At 33.5% G+C, this 22,376-nt stretch overlaps 2 protein-coding genes and 2 long non-coding RNA genes across 5 annotated transcripts; 1 reads left to right on the top strand and 3 right to left on the bottom strand.

The window, feature by feature from the left end:
- Positions 1-1,179: 1,179 nt before the first annotated feature.
- Positions 1,180-2,866, bottom strand: LOC127810014 (uncharacterized; the record flags this gene model as incomplete). The annotated part of the gene is given in 2 exon segments (XM_052349231.1): positions 1,180-1,605; positions 2,826-2,866. Coding segments are annotated over 2 exon segments (467 nt in total), but the record flags the coding sequence as incomplete, so codon positions are not given.
- A 278-nt stretch (positions 2,867-3,144) lies between these two features.
- LOC127809197 (cyclin-B1-2) lies at positions 3,145-6,767 on the bottom strand. Its single transcript, XM_052347956.1, has 4 exons — positions 6,580-6,767; positions 6,378-6,478; positions 3,977-4,074; positions 3,145-3,538 (listed from the first exon to the last, which is right to left on the bottom strand). The coding sequence occupies exons 1-4, from the start codon at positions 6,712-6,714 to the stop codon at positions 3,438-3,440; spliced, it is 435 nt and encodes a 144-aa protein (XP_052203916.1). The 5' UTR covers positions 6,715-6,767; the 3' UTR covers positions 3,145-3,437.
- A 2,498-nt stretch (positions 6,768-9,265) lies between these two features.
- On the top strand, positions 9,266-14,184 carry LOC127809501 (uncharacterized). Of its 2 annotated transcripts, none has more exons than XR_008025123.1 (3): positions 9,266-9,450; positions 9,568-9,692; positions 13,184-14,184. It is a non-coding gene; the product is annotated as an uncharacterized LOC127809501 (long non-coding RNA). The 2 variants fall into 2 exon arrangements; XR_008025124.1 differs by having other exon boundaries at positions 9,268-9,450; positions 9,578-9,692.
- LOC127809502 (uncharacterized) lies at positions 11,987-13,138 on the bottom strand. Its single transcript, XR_008025125.1, has 3 exons — positions 13,005-13,138; positions 12,803-12,899; positions 11,987-12,120 (listed from the first exon to the last, which is right to left on the bottom strand). It is a non-coding gene; the product is annotated as an uncharacterized LOC127809502 (long non-coding RNA).
- Positions 14,185-22,376: the final 8,192 nt, after the last annotated feature.

Genomic DNA, 22,376 nt, shown 5'->3' with positions numbered 1-22,376 from the left:
CAATGGTTATGTCCAAGAATCTAAAAACATCTTCGAAGTAATAAGCCCAGGAAAAGGAATCTGCATTATGAATTTTAGCGCAGGAAAGTGTTTGGAACCTAGATTATATTAATTTAGAAGAAGACTATCAATCACAAACACACTTGGAGGCAATGAAGTCTATCCATGTGGTGAAAAAGTAAAACAGATACAGGTTTCGATCAAAGAATACTGTAGCACATTGGCAAAAACTTTTGTCCTCGTCAAATTAAAAAATAAATAAACAAGAAACTAAATAAGAATATGAAATACTGATAGGACCCTCATTCAACTAAATTGTAACAAGTAGCAACACAGGTAGATATTTCTAATCTGGTAGACTTACAGAATTGTAAGCCAACATACCCTCCTGGCTCTCCTCTATTGAATGACTGATACCAAAATTCCATTGACCATATAGGGTTGAAGCCCTACGGTGTCCACAGTACCACCCCAAAACACACTGCGAGATCTAGAGCAACTCAATCATCTAAGCCAGTTAAGATCATTCAGTTCTCAAAGTTAAATAATCATGTAGAATTTTTAACTTCAAGAATAAGTATTACCCCCCACTACATGTGAAATGTCTTTAAACAAAGACTTTCAAGAATATGGAAGTTTCTTAACTCAAGACTAAGAATCACATTTTGCATCTGGGATCGAAGACGCACTTTCCCTGTCTCAAGAACAAGTGGTTTTAGTGCTTTACAAATCCCACGTTAAGTTAAATTAGCAACAGAAAAAATTTAAACGAACCCTCTCGTGTCTTGCAGAAATTAGAAGCCTCCTTAGTCTTATGGAGGAAAGTTGCTTCCTCTGAGTATACGAGTTTCATCCCCTTTTGATGTTTTCTTCATAAAAACGTGACCAGAAATTTACAATTGCATGGATAACAAAGACGAACACTGAAACTAACATTTTATTTTCAAAAATCAAAGAAATCCCTTTTCCCCAATTTGGGGAAAGAACACAACACCGGGAACAAGTAGAGTGAGCTTCATTCACTAACCTCGTTTTCGAGCTTCGAAATCTTGTCAGCAATTACTTCCCGGTCCAAGGCCGCATCCTTAGCCCCACCGTTTTCGCCTAAAGAACCCATGGGAGGAGGGGGCGTGGACTCGACAAACGCAACACTCTTACCTTCCCGACCGTCTCTCCCATGGGTTTGAACTAGGGTTGGCGCCAGCACCGGAACCGTTCTTCTGCGCCGGCTCACTCCTCGGCGTCAGCGACCAACCGGACCACACCTTCCTCTGCGGCGTGAACATCCGTACCCAGAATTCCCAGATCGAGCAACGAGATTGAAGGTCGGAAGTAGCACCCCAAGCAAACCCTCCCAATTCCGAATTTAGGGCACTTATCCAGACGAACGAACAAATAACACCGCCAATTACCCCGACGCCCGGAGCCAAGCGCGAAGGCTGAAGCGAAACCCTAGCCGGACGTGAGCAGAATTCCCAAATTCCGGCGAATTGGAGCGGTGAAATCCGATGACCTCCGCACACCAAATTCTCTCTCTCTCTCTCTCTCTCTCTTCGCTTTTTCAGAGCCACCCTTCGTGCTATGCGGGGATTGCTCACGTTCCTTCTTTTTAATAAAAAAAAATAATTCCTCAGGTCAAATTTACTATGCTACCCTCACACCAGCCGCTTTTCGACCCGTTGAGCAAGGGCGTATTGGAATTCCACACTCGGCCGCCTCCTGAACGAACGTGGGGGCGCTGATGAGCGCTGGTGGATTGACGGAAATGCCCCAGGAGTGGAGGCGTTGGGGGCGTAAATAAAAGGGGTGAGGAGGGGCGTTTTGGTAAAAAAACAGAGGAGAATATTCCTAAACTGGAATGCCACGGTGTGTGTGGGCTGTAAGCTCGTGTCTTGCGTTGGGCTGTGTTGGGGGGGGGATGAATGAGAGAGAGAGAGAGAGAAGGAAGGAATGAATTGTTGTTGAGAACTGAAGAAGATAAGGAGAAGCGGGGGGTGGGGGTTTCTCTTTTGTCGCACGTTCTTAGTTTGGGCCCATCAACCGCATTGCTCCCTTTCTCTCAAATTGCATAAATTGTGTTGAAGGCTTGGATCTATTGTCTTTTCCAACCCTTCTCTCCCTAAAGTTTACTAAATTTTTTCTTATGTTGTGCATTATTAAAACTTTTTCTAAAAAGGGTCACGAATTTAGTAAAAAAAAAGTTAAAACAAGTATACTAATTTCTAGAAAAAGAAAATATAATTTTATATTCACCTTTATAAAAATTAAATTAGACACATAATCATTTATTACTAAATAATGTTAAAAATTATGATCGATGACGATATTATTAATTAGATGGTGTATTCTTATTAAAAAAATTAAGAAAATTATATATCATTATTTTTTATGTCTAATATCTCCTTCAATAAAAATACAAAACACACGATTGATGATATTCATTAAACAAATCAAGATGGCCATTCAATTTTTATTTTCATTTGAGAAAATAATATATTGTTAGATAAATTTAATTTATCTCCAATTTTCCTTTTGATTTTTTGTGCTCATCTTCATTTTTCTTTCCATTTTCATTTTTATTTTCAAAATTTCTAAAATAAATAAATAAAAGAAAAAAATTTTGACTACAGATATTATTAAAGAATTTATGAAACAAAAAGAATAAATTAACATAACCTGTCTACTGGTTCGAAGACCATATATATAGTCACTTGGAGCAGGTAACCTTAATTAATGACAAAATCCCTTAATCGTACGATGTCTAGATTTACCAATTACCAAGTACAATGCCCAATCAAATGTGAGATAGAGTGGCCCACACTCACAGGCAGCCACATTGGAAACGCCAATCACCAACCAATTCCATTGACAAAATTAACCATCATAATAGAAACTAAATTAATTGAAAAAATGCTATTTGAACCCATAATAATATAATTATAATTATGTAATTTTATCACGCTCATATATTAATGTATTTTATTTTTATTATATTAATATAAATATATAATACACCATTAATGCATAATATCATCAAAAATATTATAAATAAATATCTAAATAACATTTCCATATATAACTTTCAATACCATTAAACACACACTCCCTAGTAATTATTAACAAAAATCAATGAAGAAAGCAAGCTTTAACAAATACACTGCATGTAGTTTTTGCCTGCAAAAGTAGACAACGGGTCCATACCAGTTTCCAAGAGAACAAGGAGAAAAAGAAAAAACTAAAAATAGAAATAACAGTGGTGCAACTCACTCATTCAAGTACTGGCAATACCAATAGCAGGGGTCATGCCATTCAGCTGTTCATTTGAAAGAGTTGTGATATATATATATATATATATATATTTCATCATAAAGCATAGCCTAAAGCAGTGAGAGAGAATAGCACAACTGTTTCTTTGGCAAGCGGCAAGTAGTAACGTTTCAGATGAAACTGGGGTGGGCTGGTCCCTTGGAGAGTCCAAAGCGAACTTCCATTCCATGATGCATATCCAGGGGGCGGATCGTTTCAGACTCCTTTGGGTCTGCAAGAAGAATCATTTAATAAACCAGAACAAGTCAACATAGGACCAATTCGAATTCAATTTTGTTGTTTGTTTGTCAGCAGAGTTTATCAATTCACCACCTACATAGCAGGTGCGCCCAAACCAAGTTGGGGAAACTCCATGTGCTCAATTGGTTTACATATATATATATATACATACATACTTTGAAGAGGGGGGGGGGGGGGGAAGGGTGGTCTCGGGCTCGGCAGCCATAGGGTGTACTTGGAGATCTGTTGAACCTGGTTGGCACCCAGCCTTGGTATACTTGGGGAATGTCGATAGTCTCAAAGCCAGTTGTAGCAAAAGATGAAGACCAAGGAAAGGATTCAACAGCTAAGGCAGTCGAAACTCAAGTCTATAATAAGATTTAACTAGGAATTATAAAATAAAATTTAGTTTGCATCAATAGTTCATTACCATTAAGGTAATCTTCAAAACCGAAGTCTTCCAGGCTTCCTGTCAGAGCATCCAACCCCAGCATGGATGACGGTATTGGACCTGGAGGCCTCTGGAATCTGAAAAGGAAGGGGAACCTTCAAATACCAACTTTCACAGAAGTTGCACAAGATAAACTGCTACCACATTATACATGAGAAGCATTACAATATATGAGCTAATGCGTGCAAATGTGTTAGAAAAAGCTTTCAAAGAGAGAGCTGCATGCATGCAAAACTTGACAATTTTCCATGGTTCGTTCAGTCCTCAACACAAGTCATATGACACAGAAGTGAAAATCAACTACCTGATAGTGTAAAAAGGGTACCATTTTCCATATTTGCAGTGAACTGAAAATAACAGGGCTGTTATTTGTTATTTGCATAACATGCAGTTCGACAAATCCAATAACAGTGTGCAAAATGGGGGGGGGCTACAAACAACGTAAAGGGGAAATAGAAACATTCACTATTAGCAGCCTCACCATTCTAGCTAGAAGAGAAGATCTGGAAAGATACACCAAGAGCTAACATGCATAACTACCCACTTTTGTCTGTAGACCAACTATCTCAAAAGAAAACCTCCATAATCACTAACCAAGAAGGCTTTGTTAAAGATCCTTAGGTTTTGGTACCTAAACCACCCTTTTCCAAAGAAAGGCAGACCTTCTTCCAATGAACAAGATTATATTCAAATCCATCCTTGAGATTTCCAAAAAGAAGCTTCTCCAACCTATTAATAATTAAAATTGGGAGATAGAAAAGAGACATCATATGCAAAATGAGGGCAGACATAGTATTTGTAATAAGAGTAAGTTCATCACCTTTAGACAAGTACTATATCAAGAGATCAAGCTTCCATCCCATCCATCATGCATGCCATCCACCACATATTTGGGTTTAGTCATAGTTCCTAATGGAAGCCTTAATAGGATGAAGGGAGTCAACCAATTCAACATGCGAGGGAAGAAGCTCAAATTTCATTTCTATATTTTTCATAGGACCAATAGGGACAATATGAACTCTTAGCTAGATTGATATAAAAACTTGAAATGAGCTCAATAATGTCACGACCCTAAGGTAGGATTGTAATTGATTGTATAACAGCTTGTTGTTAGGCTACTTGTTAGGCTGTTAAGTAGTTAAAAGAGTTGTTGCTGAATTGGCTAGAGGTTCTATATCTACCTACAGCATTGTGGAGGGATATCGGTGGAATGAATAATCAATTCCTCTCTCTCTTGATTCTCTTTCTCTCTTTCCTTCCTTAATTCTCTCTCTTTTCTCTATCTATTCTATCTCTCTCCCTCGTTCTTACATTCTATAGTTACTGAAATTGCCAGCCCTAATTCAAGGGCTTGACAAATAACAACTCAGACTTCAAAATTCACAACTCCCTTTACCTAAAGCCTCACAAAATATAAGAGCATTGTCTGAAAAAAAGAAATGAGTAACAAACAAGTCTCTTCAACATGATTACAATTGAGCAACCATAAATCCAACCTACCCTTTCCACTTTCTAGGGCATCACACAAAAAGCCTCCGCAACAAAAACAAATAAAAAAGGAAGACACAGAATTATCTGATCTCAAGTCCCTAAAGCTACCAAAAAAACTTTAGGAGCAACATCAACCAAAACCAAAAACCTAATTGGAGGATACAGGAAATACACAAGTGCATCCACCTTCTCCATTTAAACACGTTAAACCCAAATTTTGGAGTAAATGTGACCCAGCTAACATGGTCATAAGCCTTTTCTATATCATGCTGACAACCTAAGCCTGGAGATCTATTGAGCCTAGAATCAGTGTTGTTGGTATCACACAATATGTGATATGTATTATGCGATTCAGTTTGATGGCATCCCCCACTGATAATGAACCAAAGAGTGAATCAGATTTTGCTTTGAATCGCAATCTAATTTCATGAATCGCACGATACAAGAAATCCTGGGTGATTCACACGATTCAAACAAAGCAGTAGCTTTCTTCAGTCAGGTCGTGATAAACCCAGTCAGATCTGTGCAACCCAAATGCCAAACAACTTAATTTTCGTCATTTTTTTTTCTTAAGCTAATGCAAACAGTCCTATTGGGATCTTAGGGATAAGATGAAGATGTTGAAGACATTTGAGGCAATGGTGGTGACAGCGAAAAGGAAGAGGAAGAAGAGATGGCCAAGTTAGAATCGCTCAAAAAAAATAGATTAAAAACAGGAAACAGAAACACCAAAAAGAATAGATTAAAAAAAAAAAAAGGAAAACCCTAATTGCAGCAAAAACAAATCGATATTCACCAGATTTCGACACACTAAAAAAGAAACAAAGCAAAACGCACTAGACGAACACGCAAGTGAATCAGTTACAAGTTGAATAAGCTGGATTAATACCTTGAAAGCATTTGGCGATCGAGGTCCATCTTCAAAGGAAGAGCCGAGCCGTACGTGTTGACCATAACCCTCCTCTTCATCTGTTCATGGACCTCCTGAGTCTGTTCACCATAACACACAGACATTGCATCAATTAAAAGAAAAATGGAAATCCAAATATCACTAATGGATACGTAAACATGGATTTAGAGAGAGAAAATACAGAGTGATAGGCAGATTGAAGGGGATGGTCCCCGACGATCTCATTCTTGACGCTATGGAGTCCGAAACGAAGAGTGTCGTTTTGGACCCCTCCGATTTCGTGCCCTATCGTCTTCTCTCTCTTCACAGCCTCCATTGCTTCTGCTGCTTCTGCTTCTCTTCCGTTCTCTTCTTCCCCGATTTTAGAAGATGGAACTGGCTCCGTCGTGGCTTTGTGCACAAGAAATGCTTCGAAACGTCGTCGTCTCATCAACAGTAGTGTTGGTTAGTGTCCTTTTGTGTAAATTACACTAACCACCATGACTGTGACATAATTACACGACCTTGTTGCAAATCATGGGGACATACTTACTTTACTGCTCTGGCTTGCTCACTCTGTACTCTCTGTTATTTATTTAAGTAAAATTAAAATTTAATCTCGGAATATAAGTCGAACAGTCGAATGAGCAATATATCGGTATTAATCTGATGAATTGTGAGTTTTATCATTGTCCTGAGCAAAAGGCATAGACTCAATTTGTAATTTATCTCTCCTGATATAATCAAATACACGAGTATCGAGAGTTATGTAAAAACGATCATTAAGTAAAATTAAAAAAAAAACCCATCAATTATAAATCATATTAACATAATTATAAGCATTAATAAATTGCAATTGAATTGGTAACTAAATGTATGGCCTCAAGCTTGGCTCAACTCATTAGAAAACTCAACAAAAACTCAAAGTTGTAGGCGTTTGCAGACAATAAATGAATTAGTATTACAGGAGTCTAGTCAAAGAAAACGAATTAATTGGGGAGAAGATGAATAGTTGACGACCATCTTCACCAAATAAGGCAAACAGTTGTAGGAACAAAGGTCATCGCACATTAGTCGGTCGAATAAAATAAGCAATAGGTGTCGGTCGCAACTAGTGACTAGTGAGAGAATAAAAAAAATTGTCAATCGTCTCTATAGTGTTGAAAGAAGAGAAAATGAATAACAAAACAGATGAATGTATCCGCTACTTGCTTTGCACAATAAAATGTAGAAACAATCACAAAAGGAATATAATGGGAAGCGATAAAGAGATTGTAACATGAAGAAAACAAAAGTTTCTTAAAAAGGCAACTCCAACTAAAATTCTAATAAATATGATGAATAGTGATATACGTGTATATATATTACTTATGTTTAAATAATATATTTATAAAATATATATTTAATATATGTATATATTATTTAATCAAAAAATAATATATTTATAAAATTATGAATAAATTTATTAATATATTTATAAACGAACATGTTTTCATGAGCTAATTGCGAACTTTTAATCAGCTCTATTTTTGAGCCTCTAATTGAGTCAGCTTGAGTTTTACTTAACTTAATTTCGGCTCATTTACAAATCGAATTTCAAAGTTAAGTTCAAGGTTGCCTCATTTACTTTAATGAACAAATTCAAACGAAATTTTATCGAATCGCTCATGAATGACTCGACTTATTTGCAACCCTAATCATTAATCATGAAAATAATCTAATATTTTTTTTTGAATTCACAATTTTATTTAATTCTTTCCAGTTTGATAATTAGGTCCAAATTAGCTCAATTAAGTATAATTTTATCCAATATATAAAATCGATTTAGAATAAATATGTTCATGTTGACTTCGTATGACAAATATTATATAATAATAATAATTGTAAGACCCAAATATATACATAAATAAAAAAAATAAACTCGTTGCTAATAATTTGTTTACTTTTTTTCTCTTTTTTTTTACAGGTTATATATATATTACTTATATGTACATATAGATTCTATAAATATTATTATATGATATTGTCAAAGTGAATAGGAACACATTCTTTTTAAATTAATTTTATATGTTAGATAAAATTATATTTAATTGAATCAATTTGAATGTAATTGTCAAAATTAAAAGGATGAGATAAAATTACAAATTTGTAAAAAGAATTAAATTATTGTCATGATTAACCCTAATTATAAATAATCCATAAACTTTATCCAATTATATTAGTTTAATAAAAGCTTTCCTCTCACCATCGTAGTCGAAAGATAAATTGTAAGTTTGGAATAGTCTAAAACACACATTGAAACACATGATTTTTTTTTATTTTTAAATAAAATATTAAATTAATCATTGTACTTAATAAAGACGAAATAAGTTATTGTACTTTTATATTTAAAGTCATTTTGAAAACCTTACTTAAGAAAATGTCAAATAAATAATTATAATTTTAGTTTTGATGTTACGATAGTTATTATAGCAAATTTGTTTAACATCATCTAATAATATTTTAATTTTATTAACTCTGTTTCCAATTAATAAAATAACTTTCACCATCACAAACATAACCAAACTAAAATGCAATAACTTATTAACACTTAGAGTGTGTTTGATTGCATATATTTTTCATGGAAAATATGTAATCATTACACATTTTCTATGGAAAACAATCAAACATTCCTAATTTTTCTATGGAAAAATATGTAAGGTACAAGCATTTAAAGCTTTTTTCCATGGAATTCATTTTTCAATGGGATGAGATGGTTTTTGTTTTCTAACTAATATTACCTAGAATTAAATTCTAGGTAATGTAATCAAACACAACCTTAGCTCTTTATTTTTTCTTTTGCAAGGAAAATAAGAATGTGGTCAATTGCTGAATTAAAGGAATGAGAGAGAGCTAGATTTGGGTAGCATGAAATGCTGGGCATGAAATCCCCAGCGAATCTGATATTCTTCTTCCCTACCCTACACGTCCCATTCCCCTATCTAACCAACCCTACCTTATATCAAACAATATCATTCGTCCTAATTCTGATCTCCTCTTCCAACCCATTGGAGCTAGCAGCTTACACGCATATGTATCTTCTCTAAACTCTAAAGTGTTCTTTCTTTTTGCTTAGGCTCTCTAAAGTGTTCACACACACACACAGAGATATCTCTATCTCTCTGTGAAGTTCTCATCAGAAACCCATCAGTTGGATGCAGGTTTCGGGCTGTTTGGCAGCTGAGAAAAGCAAGTGCAAACAGAATATATATATATATATATATACACACACATGTATGTGGATGGAGTCGAGTGTTGCAGTGTTTTCCATCACTGGTAAGTGACCTTGACCTTGCAGTATTACTGCCTGTGTGTCTTCCATCTCTGGAACTTGTTTTGCTTCATCAGCTGCTTCCCCTTTGTTGCATGCGTTGCTTATATATAAATATAAATATATATATATATATATTCAGACTTCATTTGCCATGAGAACCAGTTGATTTCATATTAAGTGTTGATTTCATATATTACGATGATAAAATCTTTTAACAACAAAAAGAATGATTTGTGCGATGGATGTTATCCTAACTGTGGCCAATACATAGAGAGTGCTACTGCAAATTAATATACAAAGATGATACATATATATAGTTGAACATGAAATTAAATGACATTCCCATCTTTCCAAAAAAGAAAGAAGAATAATTCAAAGAGGGGAATAAAAAAGGGATTTGTTGGTTGAATTTATGGGGTTAGGTATTCGATTGGTTCTAAAAAGATATCTGTGCAAGACTGCCATGTACTTTATACAGGCTTTCGGCTTTGCCTATTCTGTCTTTTGCTAGCTTGCTTTTTCTTTATCATTTATAATTAATTATTAGATAATTATTTCTTTTTCTGATTTCTGTGCTTCCAATTATCTATGAAAATCAGAAGGCAAAATTTAATTATCTGATAATTAAAATAATATCTTGTTGATATCAGAATAAACTCTTGAAAAAATAAATCTTTTTGGCAAGTGAAGGGTTGCTTAGCAAACTTAATTAATGGAAAATAGATCTTTGGATACGATCAGGTAATAATAAACATTAGACAACATAATGAAAATATGAACATAAGAAGATAATATATGGTTTTACTCAACAAAAAGAGAAGAAGATAACAATTTTGTATTACACAAATGAATATATATATAATTTTAAAATTTATATTGTACAAAAGAATTGGAGATGAAGATATATATATATTTCATCATCTTAGCAAAACATGGAGAGAGATTAGGAGAAGCAGAACAAAATATAAATAAATAAAAAAGAAAAGAATCAAGCAAAAGATAAAGAAGAGAAGAAACTATACCATAAGAGCTTACATATATATGATCTCCATAAGTTTACAAAGATTTCTATCTGTTTTACCTGTATTAATTGTGATTTTTAGATTATTGTGCATGTCTAATAAATTTATCAGTCCAGAAGAAGGATTAAAAAAAAAGCAAAAGCAAACAAGAAAACTAAAACAAGTCAAGAACTGAAATAACCATTTGTTTCTTTGGTTAAAAGCAAACCAAAATACTCCTCAAAATAAGCAACATGGTAGGCTTCAAACACAACAATCATCAGCCCTTCAGACCACAATATTAGGGAACCTTTCTAACTGGACTTTGGTTCACATATATATATATATATATATGTATATGGTTGTAGAACTCTTGGCAAGTGAGAATTGCATCTAATTCTATAAAGATTAGAATTAGGAAAGTAGATTTAGCGGCTCGCTTTTCTAGTTTGTTTTGTTTTGGAATTGCAGGAATTAACATGGGAATTAAGCAAGGGAAAAATTAAGATTGTATAGCAATTAAAAACATATATATATTCAAACAGGTAATTCTGTAAGAGAATCCCAATTTTAGATCTACAGTGAACCAACATTTGGAAGAAGATAGAGGGCAGAGGCTACATATATGACATATTTAGGACTTGATTCATTTTCTTCTCTGATCCATGGCATTTACAGAAGCAAATAGATGAAAGAACCAACATAAATAGAAACCCTATATGACCCAAAAAATAATAAAGAAACCCATATATGGCCCCAAATGTATTTAGGAACACTTCTTTTCCTTCATAATGTCAAACTTACATGAATTCAATTTAGATGAATTAGCTATCAATATATATCACAAACTTGCTAAAATATGTTTTCATCCCGCTTCAAGCTTTCTAAGTTAATAGATTTACTCAAACAAGCTGCCAAAGAAAACACTCTCACAGGAACATGTGTTCTGACTTTCCTATATGTCATTTATAGTACATTGGCACAAATAAGTTCATATTATCGGGCAAATACAACCTCAGAAGAGCTTCACATCTCATGGTATTAGAATTGAGAAAAAACAGTGATGGGTTCTAACTGCTACGTACATATCCATCGACAGAGATCTCATCCCCGGGAAAGTACCAGAAAAAAACATGATAATAGAACAATAAATTGAAATAAGGCATTAGAGTTGTTTCTCCATTCTTTACATTCACGAAATCAAGTGTTCATCACGATGATTCAAGGAAAATCTGAATCAGTATTCAATCTGAAATCAAAATTAAAACACCTTGCTTCCGCTATAGCTGGAAAAATAAATAAAATAAAAACACTAGCTTGAGTGAAGAGAACTTACAACTTATGATTACTTGGTAGAGGAGCAGCCCATCAACGTGGCATCCCAAAAGAAGAATTGGTGAAGTTTCTTTGATTAGCATGCCAAGTTGATCTAAAGACCCATGTTTCAGGTCAAAAGATGATTTTTCATGTGCAAAGAATGTCAAGGGAAGTATTAATAGAGAAAATATAGTGTATATGATCTGCTGAAGAAAAGGGATGTGAAGATCTATTGACCTGCATGATTACAATTATATGGAAAAAAGACCATCCTAGCTAGATTACATTTTCATCAATTAGACATGTAACTGTACTGTTGGTTTAAGTTTCTTTAATTCTGAATGGAAATAGAATGGCTCATCTGCAACGATATAACTTCTACAAAGTTCAACTTCATCAATTTTGAAACACTTGATAAACAAGTTTTTAATTGAATCATTCTGCACCAACTGTTTTGAAGTTAGCTTTGAAGTTGATCTCCTGAACCAAATGAGATTAATGTTTAATTTGAAACTCCATGGAGGTGAAAATTTTGCTTGTCAATTGAACTTATATACTGAGAATGAATACACTCATCATTTTGATAAATCAACAGCAGCTGGGAGCATGTTTAATCTCCAGAGAGAGAGACAGACAGAAAGAGATGAGAGGAAGCAAGGTCAAAATTCAGTCATTCTCACATGCAATCCCAAGCGCACAGAAGTTGATAAAAGTAGTAAAAATTATAGACAAGAATAAAACAGCATATTATTACATAAACATGCGAAATTTCAATATATAGAACAATAGCTTACATCTCTCTGGTGTTTGTTCACCACCACATATATATATATATATGTCATCATTGAATCTGGCCCCAGACCTCCCAAGCTTGGCTACAGATTGTAAAGTCTGCATATCAAGAGAGAAACCAATATATAGCTGATGCCATCAATTCAGATAAATGAAAGTGTGCGTGCGTGCGTGTAATTTCTTTGTCAAATTTAACATACTTACCTGGTAATTGATTCAAGTTGGCCATAACACAGTAGCTGGGGCATGAAAGTGCCCATTACATCCATATTTGCAAGGTTTTGCTGTTCATGATCGAAAATCCAAGATTGTTTCATATTTCTTTTAGCCACATTAGGGTTCTCATGATTTATGTCACTTCTCGGTGCTTGACTAAATTGCAGGCAAGAAAATGGTTCCTTGATCGGATCGCTGGCCATCATTTCCATGGCAGCCTCAGATTGGTTCAAGATACGAGGCACTGAACCAGTCAGTTCTTGTGAATTAATGCTAACCCTTTTTTTGTTCATCTTTTCTCTTGTTCTTTCCCTTGCTCTTGCTCTTGCTTCGGCCCTTGTCTGAACTGCAGCGTCATATGACTGCTTCATCTTCTTCCTCTTGAACCCTTCATTTCCAGCAGCTTCATTGGATCCTGAAACCAAGCCTGCCCCGTCGCCGTGCTTCATCTGCTTCAGCTCCTTGATCGAAGCTTGTGACTTGGTGAGCAACCAATCAAGTGTTTTGCTTGCTTTGTCGAAACCCAGTACATCTTGAAGACTAAAAAACTTCTTGGCAATGTCAATGGAGAGTCTCACTCTCCTCTCCCTTGTCCCTCGAGCCGTGCGAATCTTGCTGTGCCGATCTTTCTTCCCAGGTTTCCTTCTAGCAGGAAGTGATGAACTACTCTGTGAATAATTAACCCTTTGGTGTTTGTTCGAAGCCGCCATGGCAGAGATTGTGGCAGTGACATCATAACTGGGTGGCACTAAGTCACTCTCAAGCAGATCAAGCTGATCGTGAAGGAAAATGTTCTGGCCAAGAAGGGGAGATGGAGGAAGGGGGAGATGGAGAAAAGGATTGGCACTGTAGCTTGAAGAAAACATCTGTAGCTTTCAAAAATTGGGTCTACAGTAAGTAATCTTTGCAACACTACCTAGTGCTTCTGAATCTTCTTTACACAGTTTTGGTGATCTTTCCTTCCATTTTCAACCCTCTTTGTACTTGCTGGGGGTTGTTGAAGGCACTAAACCGGTAAACTAGCTGGAGTGGTATGGATGCAAAATAAGGTGCTTTCATTTTCACTAAAATTTCTTCATCTTCTTCATCTCAAACAAGGAACAAAAGCTTGAAAGTGACCTTGTGCACTAGAAATTAACCAGAGATTTAGAGCCCGGGGGGGGGGGGGGGGGGATGAACCTGGGGTTTCATCACTCTCTATCTGCTTTTAAAGAGGGGGGAAAATTAACTAGCTTGATACTGCAATCTCCATGTAAATCTCTCATAGTAAAAGTGAGGAACAGTGGTCGAGAAGGAGAGGAAATGGTGGAAGATGACTAGCTAGAGACAGTACTTGGGCTACATCACATGGGGAGAGGTCTAGCTATAGGCAAGCATATGATTGATGACGACCATTTATCTACAAAAAAAAAAAAAAAGCTTGCCATTCACATAATAGTAAATTTACATTATGGCATGGAGACATCACCATGACTACTTAATTAGTAGAAACCATACCAAATTTACAAAATGTACCTTACACTAATTAAATTTGTGGGTCTTCCCTTTTTTTATATTTTCCTTCTAGGGTTTGAAGCCTCTAGGATTTCTAAAGGTCGAGAGAAGTAAGGCTTCTTCTCATTTTTCTTTATTCCCCTCCTTTACCCAATAAAAGAAATTCGGCCATATAATTAATACATCAAAACTCTCTTTATATATCTCTCCCTCTATACTTCAATAAAGGGATAGCAATTGTAGGTGAGTTCTTTAAAGTCGTTTTCTTTTCTTTTCTTTTTTTGTTCAGTTTAATGTTATTTTTAAAAAGTAAAATGTACCTAGACTGATAGTTATGGCGTATAAAATTGGAGGGCACCACACCAATTTCAGTTCAATCAATCCTTCCTTTTGTTACCCATAAAATTAGTTGCCTAGCTAGCTAGCTCATTTTCCCAGCTGTGCGATAATCAATGAGAGAGAGAGAGGCCTCCAACCCATCAAGATAAATTGTGATGTGATTTTGATGAAGCAATGGGTCGACTAGCTAGGTACAGTCGATTAATTAAGACTAGTATAACTGTCACAGATTGTTTAATAAATACATTGACATGTCTTCAAATGCCTTTTAGCACAGTATCTGATCTTTTGGTGTGCGTCTACGTGTGGTCTTAATCATCATTTGGCATCATGGTGTTGGAACAGAGCTTCATTCCATTTAAGTACTGTTGATGAACTCAGCCCTGGCTGTGCCACTTAGATTCCGTACACATCTTGTTTGATGATGAGAAAGGCATAATATATAGTTTCAAGTGATCATCATCATCAACCCTGCACTGTTGAGGGGGGAAAAATCATCAGCCAGCAGGGAAAAAGCACAGGAACAGAAAAGTGGGGATCAATATATATTCAATTATCTTCTGTTTTTTGTTTCCCCATATAGAAACCCTGGCTAGTCACTATGTATATAGAAGAGGATTCTTTCTCTTCTTTTCCCTGTAAAAACCCTAGTCTCTCTCTTTGTCCCATATGTGTATCTTTCCTCATATATTTATGTACCCATGATTAATTAAACTGTACTAATTATTAGGATGGATTGGCTAACATTAAGGGCTATACAAATATTAATAAAATATCAATGTCAAAATAAGCAACTTTAAATGATGTTGTTCCTCCACTTCAGTCCCTTATTTTATGCCCAAAGGTTACTCAGTCAATTCGCTACTGTTGTTGTCATGGCCTCTTACAAAGAGATCTTTCTATTTGGAATCAAAAGATTTACCAAATAAATTTCTTTATGGATTGTAATTCATGCTATTAATTTGGACTGTCATACTGACTAAATGAAATGTAGAATTTGAAGTAGAAGATCTCATCTTGTTAGTTCTTTGTCAGCCATATTTCGGGTTCTTTGTTGTGTGAATTTAATTAATGGACGATTTGAGCGAATTTATCATATGCTAATTCTATTAGCTCATTGATGTCTCCCTAGATATTGTTACCTTATTATATTTCCTTTTAGGTGAAATTGGGGTTTGTGTTGAGGTCCGAACGTGGCCTAAAAACCTTTTTTCTTTATAAAGTCCTTAAGTAGTTATCCTATGATATATAATTTACTTAATTGAAAAAAAAAAAACTTTAATATTACAGAACAAAATATATTATAAATTTTGTAAAACCAAATGGGTACATGGACCAGAACAAATTGAGGTATATCCATACTCCATTAATTGGTACATCTCATAAAGCAATTAATTAATTAATTAAGCCAAGAATGTTATATACATAGATATTAACATCTCAGGCATTGTTACCTTATATTCCATTTGTTGAGGCATCTTTTTTAGGGCATTTTTTAGAAAGTGTCCTCTAAAATACCATTTTAAGGCATAATCTAAAAAAATGCCCAAATACAATAACTTTAATGAGGCACAACAATTAAGTGCCCTATAAAATATCATTTTAAAGCACAATTTAAAGAAATGACCCAATAAAACAACTCTAATGAGGCACGATAATGAAATGCCCTAATAAACAAATATAAGTGTCTTAATAAATAAATCTAATAGAGCAGAATTTTTGAAATGCCCCATTAAAATAATTCTAACAAGACACTCTAATAAAGTACCCTAATAGACAAATCTTAAGTGCCCCAATAGAATAATTCTAATAAAGCTTAGATATATTATAAAATAAACATAGGCACATGTATTAATAAGATAATGTGTAGATTAGATGGTCATGCGTGTGCAAGAAGAAGGAAAGGTTCAAGGTTCGACCTGAGGGAGAAGTAAGTAAGAGTTAAGAGATGGCCTTGTGGGGGATATGAAAAATAAATTTATAGTGATTTTTGAGGCATTTTCAAGTGTCGCAACAAACTTAAATTTATAGTTATTTTTGAGGCATTTGTAAGTGTCTCAATATGTTTTTGGGACACAGTTACATGAGGCATTATTATTAATACCCTAATAGTTAAAATGCCCTAATAAACTATCTATTAAGGCATTTTTAAATATCTCTTAATTCAAAATTTATTGTAGCGTACTATATGTGTAAAGGTATATTTCTAGACATGAAGTTATGAGATTTCACTATGCAAATTCAAGAAGAACATATGATTATTTGGTATGTTATATTGTTAGCCCCTAGTCATTGATTATAAATTACCCAATCCAATCAATACCTTTCATCACTTTATAAGCTGATTTAACTTAATTAGACTAGCCTCTTGCCTTTTGACAATAAGGTGCTTAGGTCATTGTCCCCTCAAACTTAACGGTAAAATTGATTTACACGTCTAGATTGACAATCATATATTGACATCTCATTAATCAATTATCGATACACTCCTCATTTGAATGATTTAATGAGGGATGTATTAATAATTTATTCAAGCAATAAATGTAAATATTTGAATAATTAAATTACCAATACATCACTCACTTGAATGATTCAATGAAGGGTGTATTGGTAATTAATTAATGGAGTATCAACATGGATGTCAACCTAAATGTGCAATGAGCATTGCTCAACCTCCCAAGTGTCACTAACTCTTCATGCCTTTTTGATAGTTAGAGACTTGTGTTGATTTTGTGTTTCGCTTGTTTCGAGCTCTCTCCTATTAAGTTAGTTTTTTTTTTTTCGACTATAATATTTTTATAATAATAATAATAATAATAAAAACTAGCCAATTCTATACGGGATGGTATTTTTGTGAATATAAAATAATATTTTACATATATTTGATTATATGACAGAATACAAAATATCTTTTATCAAATATCATTCTTATTTTTGAAATTATAAAAACAAAATCAAATAAGCTTTATCCCTTGTTTGGTGGCGCAATACAAGGATTAGGCTTAATTAGTTAATCCTCCAGAAAAATTAGTCTCATTCTCCCCGGACACACATCAATCTCACTAGCTCAAATGACAAAAATGCCATTTCAATAACATCAAGAAAGGTCATGATTTCCATTTGTAATTAATATACGAGGGGTATTATACTTTTTTTTAAGATAATTCCACATTTATATTTTTTTTCAAACCAAATTAATAAGGGAGAGGTATTACTTTATGCCAAACATTGTCTTACATTATTTATTTTGGTCACTAACTTATCCCATCCTTAAGTAAACCCGTCACAAAATAATCCGTGTACCAAATGCCCCATAATTAATTGTTTCAAGTCTCTTCAATTTCAGAATATATTTTTAATTTTTTGACTTTAGATTTTTATCAAATAATTGAATATTTAAAAATAAAATAGAAAACCCATTTCTTTAACTATATACTACAATTTAGAAATATTATTTTTTGATGTTTTCTAAATTTTAAGAAAATACTTTATCTATTATATTCCTTTAATCTTAAAATCACTTTTTATTTAATTTATTTTTTGCATTATTTAATTTTTAAACTAATAATTAATTTCTTAAACAATTTTACTACTATACTAAAACCCATTTTATTTAATAAAAAATTTCCAAAAATAAGTTATTACAGCTGAAATTATTCAATAAATTTAGATTTAATTTTTCACCCATCTAACACAAATTGATTGAAAGATCAAAAGGGGTCAAGTGTGGAGGAAGTGCGCTGGGCCTAGGCCCAAACCAAATGAAACAGGCCTAGGCCTACTTCTAAATGTCAATTAAATATATACTATAGGTGTGACCGGTACTATGCACACGTATAAATAAATAAATAAAATATTTCAAATGAATGCTTATGGGGTGGTAATTGAGAGTTACACTTCAATAATAAATACATTATATTTATAATTTTTTACTAACTAATAAAATTATTTGAATGTTAAATGCATTATATTTTATATTTTTTTATTACTATATATTTTTATTGATTGGTGTTATTACTCGAATATAATAATAAATTTATTAAATAAAAATATCGTCGCCAAGTCACTTTGACTATGCAAGAAAGAAAACAATTAAAGAATACAAAAAAATTCTTACGCAAATACTCGGATTCTTGAGTCAAATTATTAATACTTGAAAACAGTATTGAAGTCAATATTAAAAACTTGTCTTTTTTAAGCAATGGCTCATTTATTTATAGATGATCATAGAATTTTCTTAAATCTCCTAAAATTATGATTATATTCTAGATAATGTTTATTGTAATATTCTGATATATCCACTAGAATTAGGATTTTGAGGGATAGCATTTACTATTCATTAAAATTAGAATCTTTATGAATAATATTTATTCTTTTTATAAAAATTTTGAAGGAATTTTCAAATATTGAAACTATCTTGTTTACACTTTGTTTAGAACCCTCTAAAAAAAAAATACACATTTTCAACTGAAAGAATTATTTTGGACTTTTAAATTTTTTTTATCTTTTATTAGCCTTTTGTGTATAATACATGAATTGGTAATAAATATATATATATTATATTTTAAAATATTTTATCAATTAATAAAAATATTTAAATACTAAAAATAGAGTGTTTCGAATATTCAAAAAATACTCATTAACAAAATTATTATTATTATTAAAATTAAAATACAATAATTAAATTATTATAAAATATAAAAAAAACGTGAAATAAATGGGCATGAGCATTAAATAGAGATTCATTGTATGCGAATTAAAGTGCAGGGTCCGAAGGTCAAGCTGCAGTAAGCGCGGCACATGCGCGGCGGTCTCTGGTCGGTGAAGTTGGATTGTGGGCCCACTCTCACGTGAGCGCCTAAAGGCTGGCACTCTCGCCCTGCACTCTGCACCAAACCCGGTCCCGTGGACTTGGCCAATAGCGGAGTGACACGTGTCTTGTAGGAAGCACGCCTTTTCGCTGCTTCTCTCTCTCTCTCTCTCTCTCTCAAGCGTGCCCCCCACGTCTCCCCCCTCTCTTTATCCGATGCCTCCTCCAATGTCTATTGCGTCTTCTCTGTGTCTGACGTCTCCTCCGACAGCTCCTGCACTCTCCTCTCTCTCTATTTGGGGTCACCTTCAGCGTCTCTTCTCTCTATCTTGCATTTCTTTCGGTGTCTCCTCTCTCTGTCCATCCTTGACTGTGTCCCGCTGTTCGTTATTCTTTCTATCATAAATGATAATTTATATTATTTAATTATATAAGAAGAATTTAAAATATTATGATTAAAAATGTAAAATTTTAATCATTAAATTAATTAAAAATCTAGAATATCAAAGATTTTGATTGTATTGATACTTAAAATTATTCTATATTTCATTATATATCCAAGATTTAGTTATATATTTCATTATATTGATAGGGTTTATTAACTAAGATATAAATAAAAAAAATAAAATATAAAAAATATTTTTTATTATATTTATTAATTATTTTTTTAAGAAAATTATATAACTTTTTATTTTAAACTTTTAAGATAAATTTATTTTTTCTTTTCCTTCAAATAATATATATTAAATTTTATAGATAAATTGAGGTTTATTTTATTTATTTTAATAAATATTGTCTTAAAAAAAGGGGCGCGTTTGCCACAGGACATGTGGCGCTCCTCTATTGGCTCAATCTAGCAGTGGATTGGGTCCAGCATAGAACTTTTCTCCACCATTTACTGTCCAATCGTGATTGGCTGGCCTCAGGATAATGTTCGAAGACCGAAGAACCTCCTCTGGTGAACTCACTCTTATAATTAATTATGAAAATTCAACTAAAATTTATTACAGCCGAGTGAATTCCAAACTTCTTTCAACCAAAGACCACCAACCGACAAGCAAAACTAAATGCCACCGTACAATATATTATACATAAATAATTTGTGATTTTATTTTATTTTACCAAATGCCAATCTACAATAGATTCTTTTTATTGTATATAATTGGGATACGGGCGGTTAAAAAATGAGATATGACTATAAAAATAAAAAGAGACCTAAAATCCTAAAGAAAGAGACCTAAAATTCTAAAGAAATTGACAGGTGCATAAAATTATCGAATGATTAAAAGAGCTGAGAGACATTAATCAAATGATAAAAACTGAATGACTGAAATCAAGGGACAATTAAGTGACCTCACTTGAAAGTCTTTTTCGAGACTTTCAAGATACTATCTCAAAAATGCAAATGTTACATGGCTATTACTATTTGAGTGACTCTCGTAAGTCGCTTGGACCCAAAACCCTCTTTCCCAATCGTGTGAGAGATCATTCAAGAAAACTACAAATCTTTATAGATCTTATTTCTAGATACTGTTCACATGAGATTGTGAAAAACAAACTCAATTCTACCTCCAATATCATCGCCTATAAATTTGAAAGAGAGCTCAAAATGTCCATCGAAAATTGTGAGTCTCCCTTCATCTATTAGTCTAATCCCCTTATAAAAGGGAAACTCTTCCTCTAACAAATGTATACTTAGAATTTCACATCTATGGCAAGTCTACTTTCTCTATATTCTACATACTCATTCGAATGTTGATGTAAGCATTAGAAAGTCTGCACGAGAGATTGCCCGCACACTTAATTGAATGATATTTTCTTGTAGGTCACTTGCATATCCTAATCAATACATTCTCCCATACGAAGAAATGTATTGTTATATTTAAGTAACAACAAATATAATAGCAAAAAAGTATTGTATAAACACACGAAATATGATGTACTTTAAAAATAAGAGCACCAATACCCTAAAATACCTTAAAATTGTCTTTATCTAACAAGTTATTCAAAGTGCTTATCAAAACTTCTTTTGTTTTGTTTCAAAAAAAAATAAAATAAAGAGATTACATATATAATTAGGTAGTGACCTTGGAGCCCTTAAATTCTTAGTATTGTGTCTAAAAAAGTGTGCTCAACCTTGAAGAAAGATGACCAAAAACTTATCAGAAAAAAAAATTCATAAAAATAAGTTATAGGCATAGAAAGTCATCGAATAATCAAGAGACCTAAAAGACATTAGTTGAATGATCAAAATCATGAGACAACTGAGTAATCTCAGCCTCTCTCGAGACCTTTGAGAGACCCTATTGAAATCATACCTGAGCGCCTATCTCGAGAATTCATGGGTCACTCAGCCACTGTTATATAGGAAACTCTCGCGAGCCTCCAATATCATGGCCTACAAATGTAAAAGAGAGCCCGAAATACCTATCAAGAATTGTGGTTCTCCCTTCGCCTGTTAGCCTCCCCCTAAAAAAAAAATAAATGGGAAACTCATCCTCTAGTAAATGTACACACTCTGAATTCTATACATCTATTGCAATTCTATTTTTTTTTTTTTTTTGTATTCTACACACTTATTCAAAGACTGACTTTATTCATTGGAGGGTCCATGCGGGAGGTCAGACACGCCTATAACTAATTTTTTTTCTAATAGACTACTCGTAAACCCTAATCGAGACACTTTATTTTACATAAAAAAAAATTATTGTTATATT

This window comes from Diospyros lotus, chromosome 9 (assembly GCF_014633365.1).
Source record: "Diospyros lotus cultivar Yz01 chromosome 9, ASM1463336v1, whole genome shotgun sequence".
In the NCBI taxonomy this organism is placed as follows: domain Eukaryota; kingdom Viridiplantae; phylum Streptophyta; class Magnoliopsida; order Ericales; family Ebenaceae; genus Diospyros; species Diospyros lotus.
The sequence above is the reverse complement of the archived record's forward strand: the minus strand, read 5'-3'. Positions and strand labels throughout refer to the sequence as shown.

Coding starts and splice junctions, on each gene's coding strand:
- LOC127809197 (XM_052347956.1), bottom strand. CDS start 6,714: ATGGAGGCTGTGAAGAGAGAGAAGACGATAGGGCACGAAATCGGAGGG. Junction 4,075..6,377: donor GATCGCCAAATGCTTTCAAG/GTATTAATCCAG, acceptor CTTCCTTTTCAG/ATTCCAGAGGCCTCCAGGTC. Junction 3,539..3,976: donor TTTTGAAGATTACCTTAATG/GTAATGAACTAT, acceptor TTCTTCTTGCAG/ACCCAAAGGAGTCTGAAACG.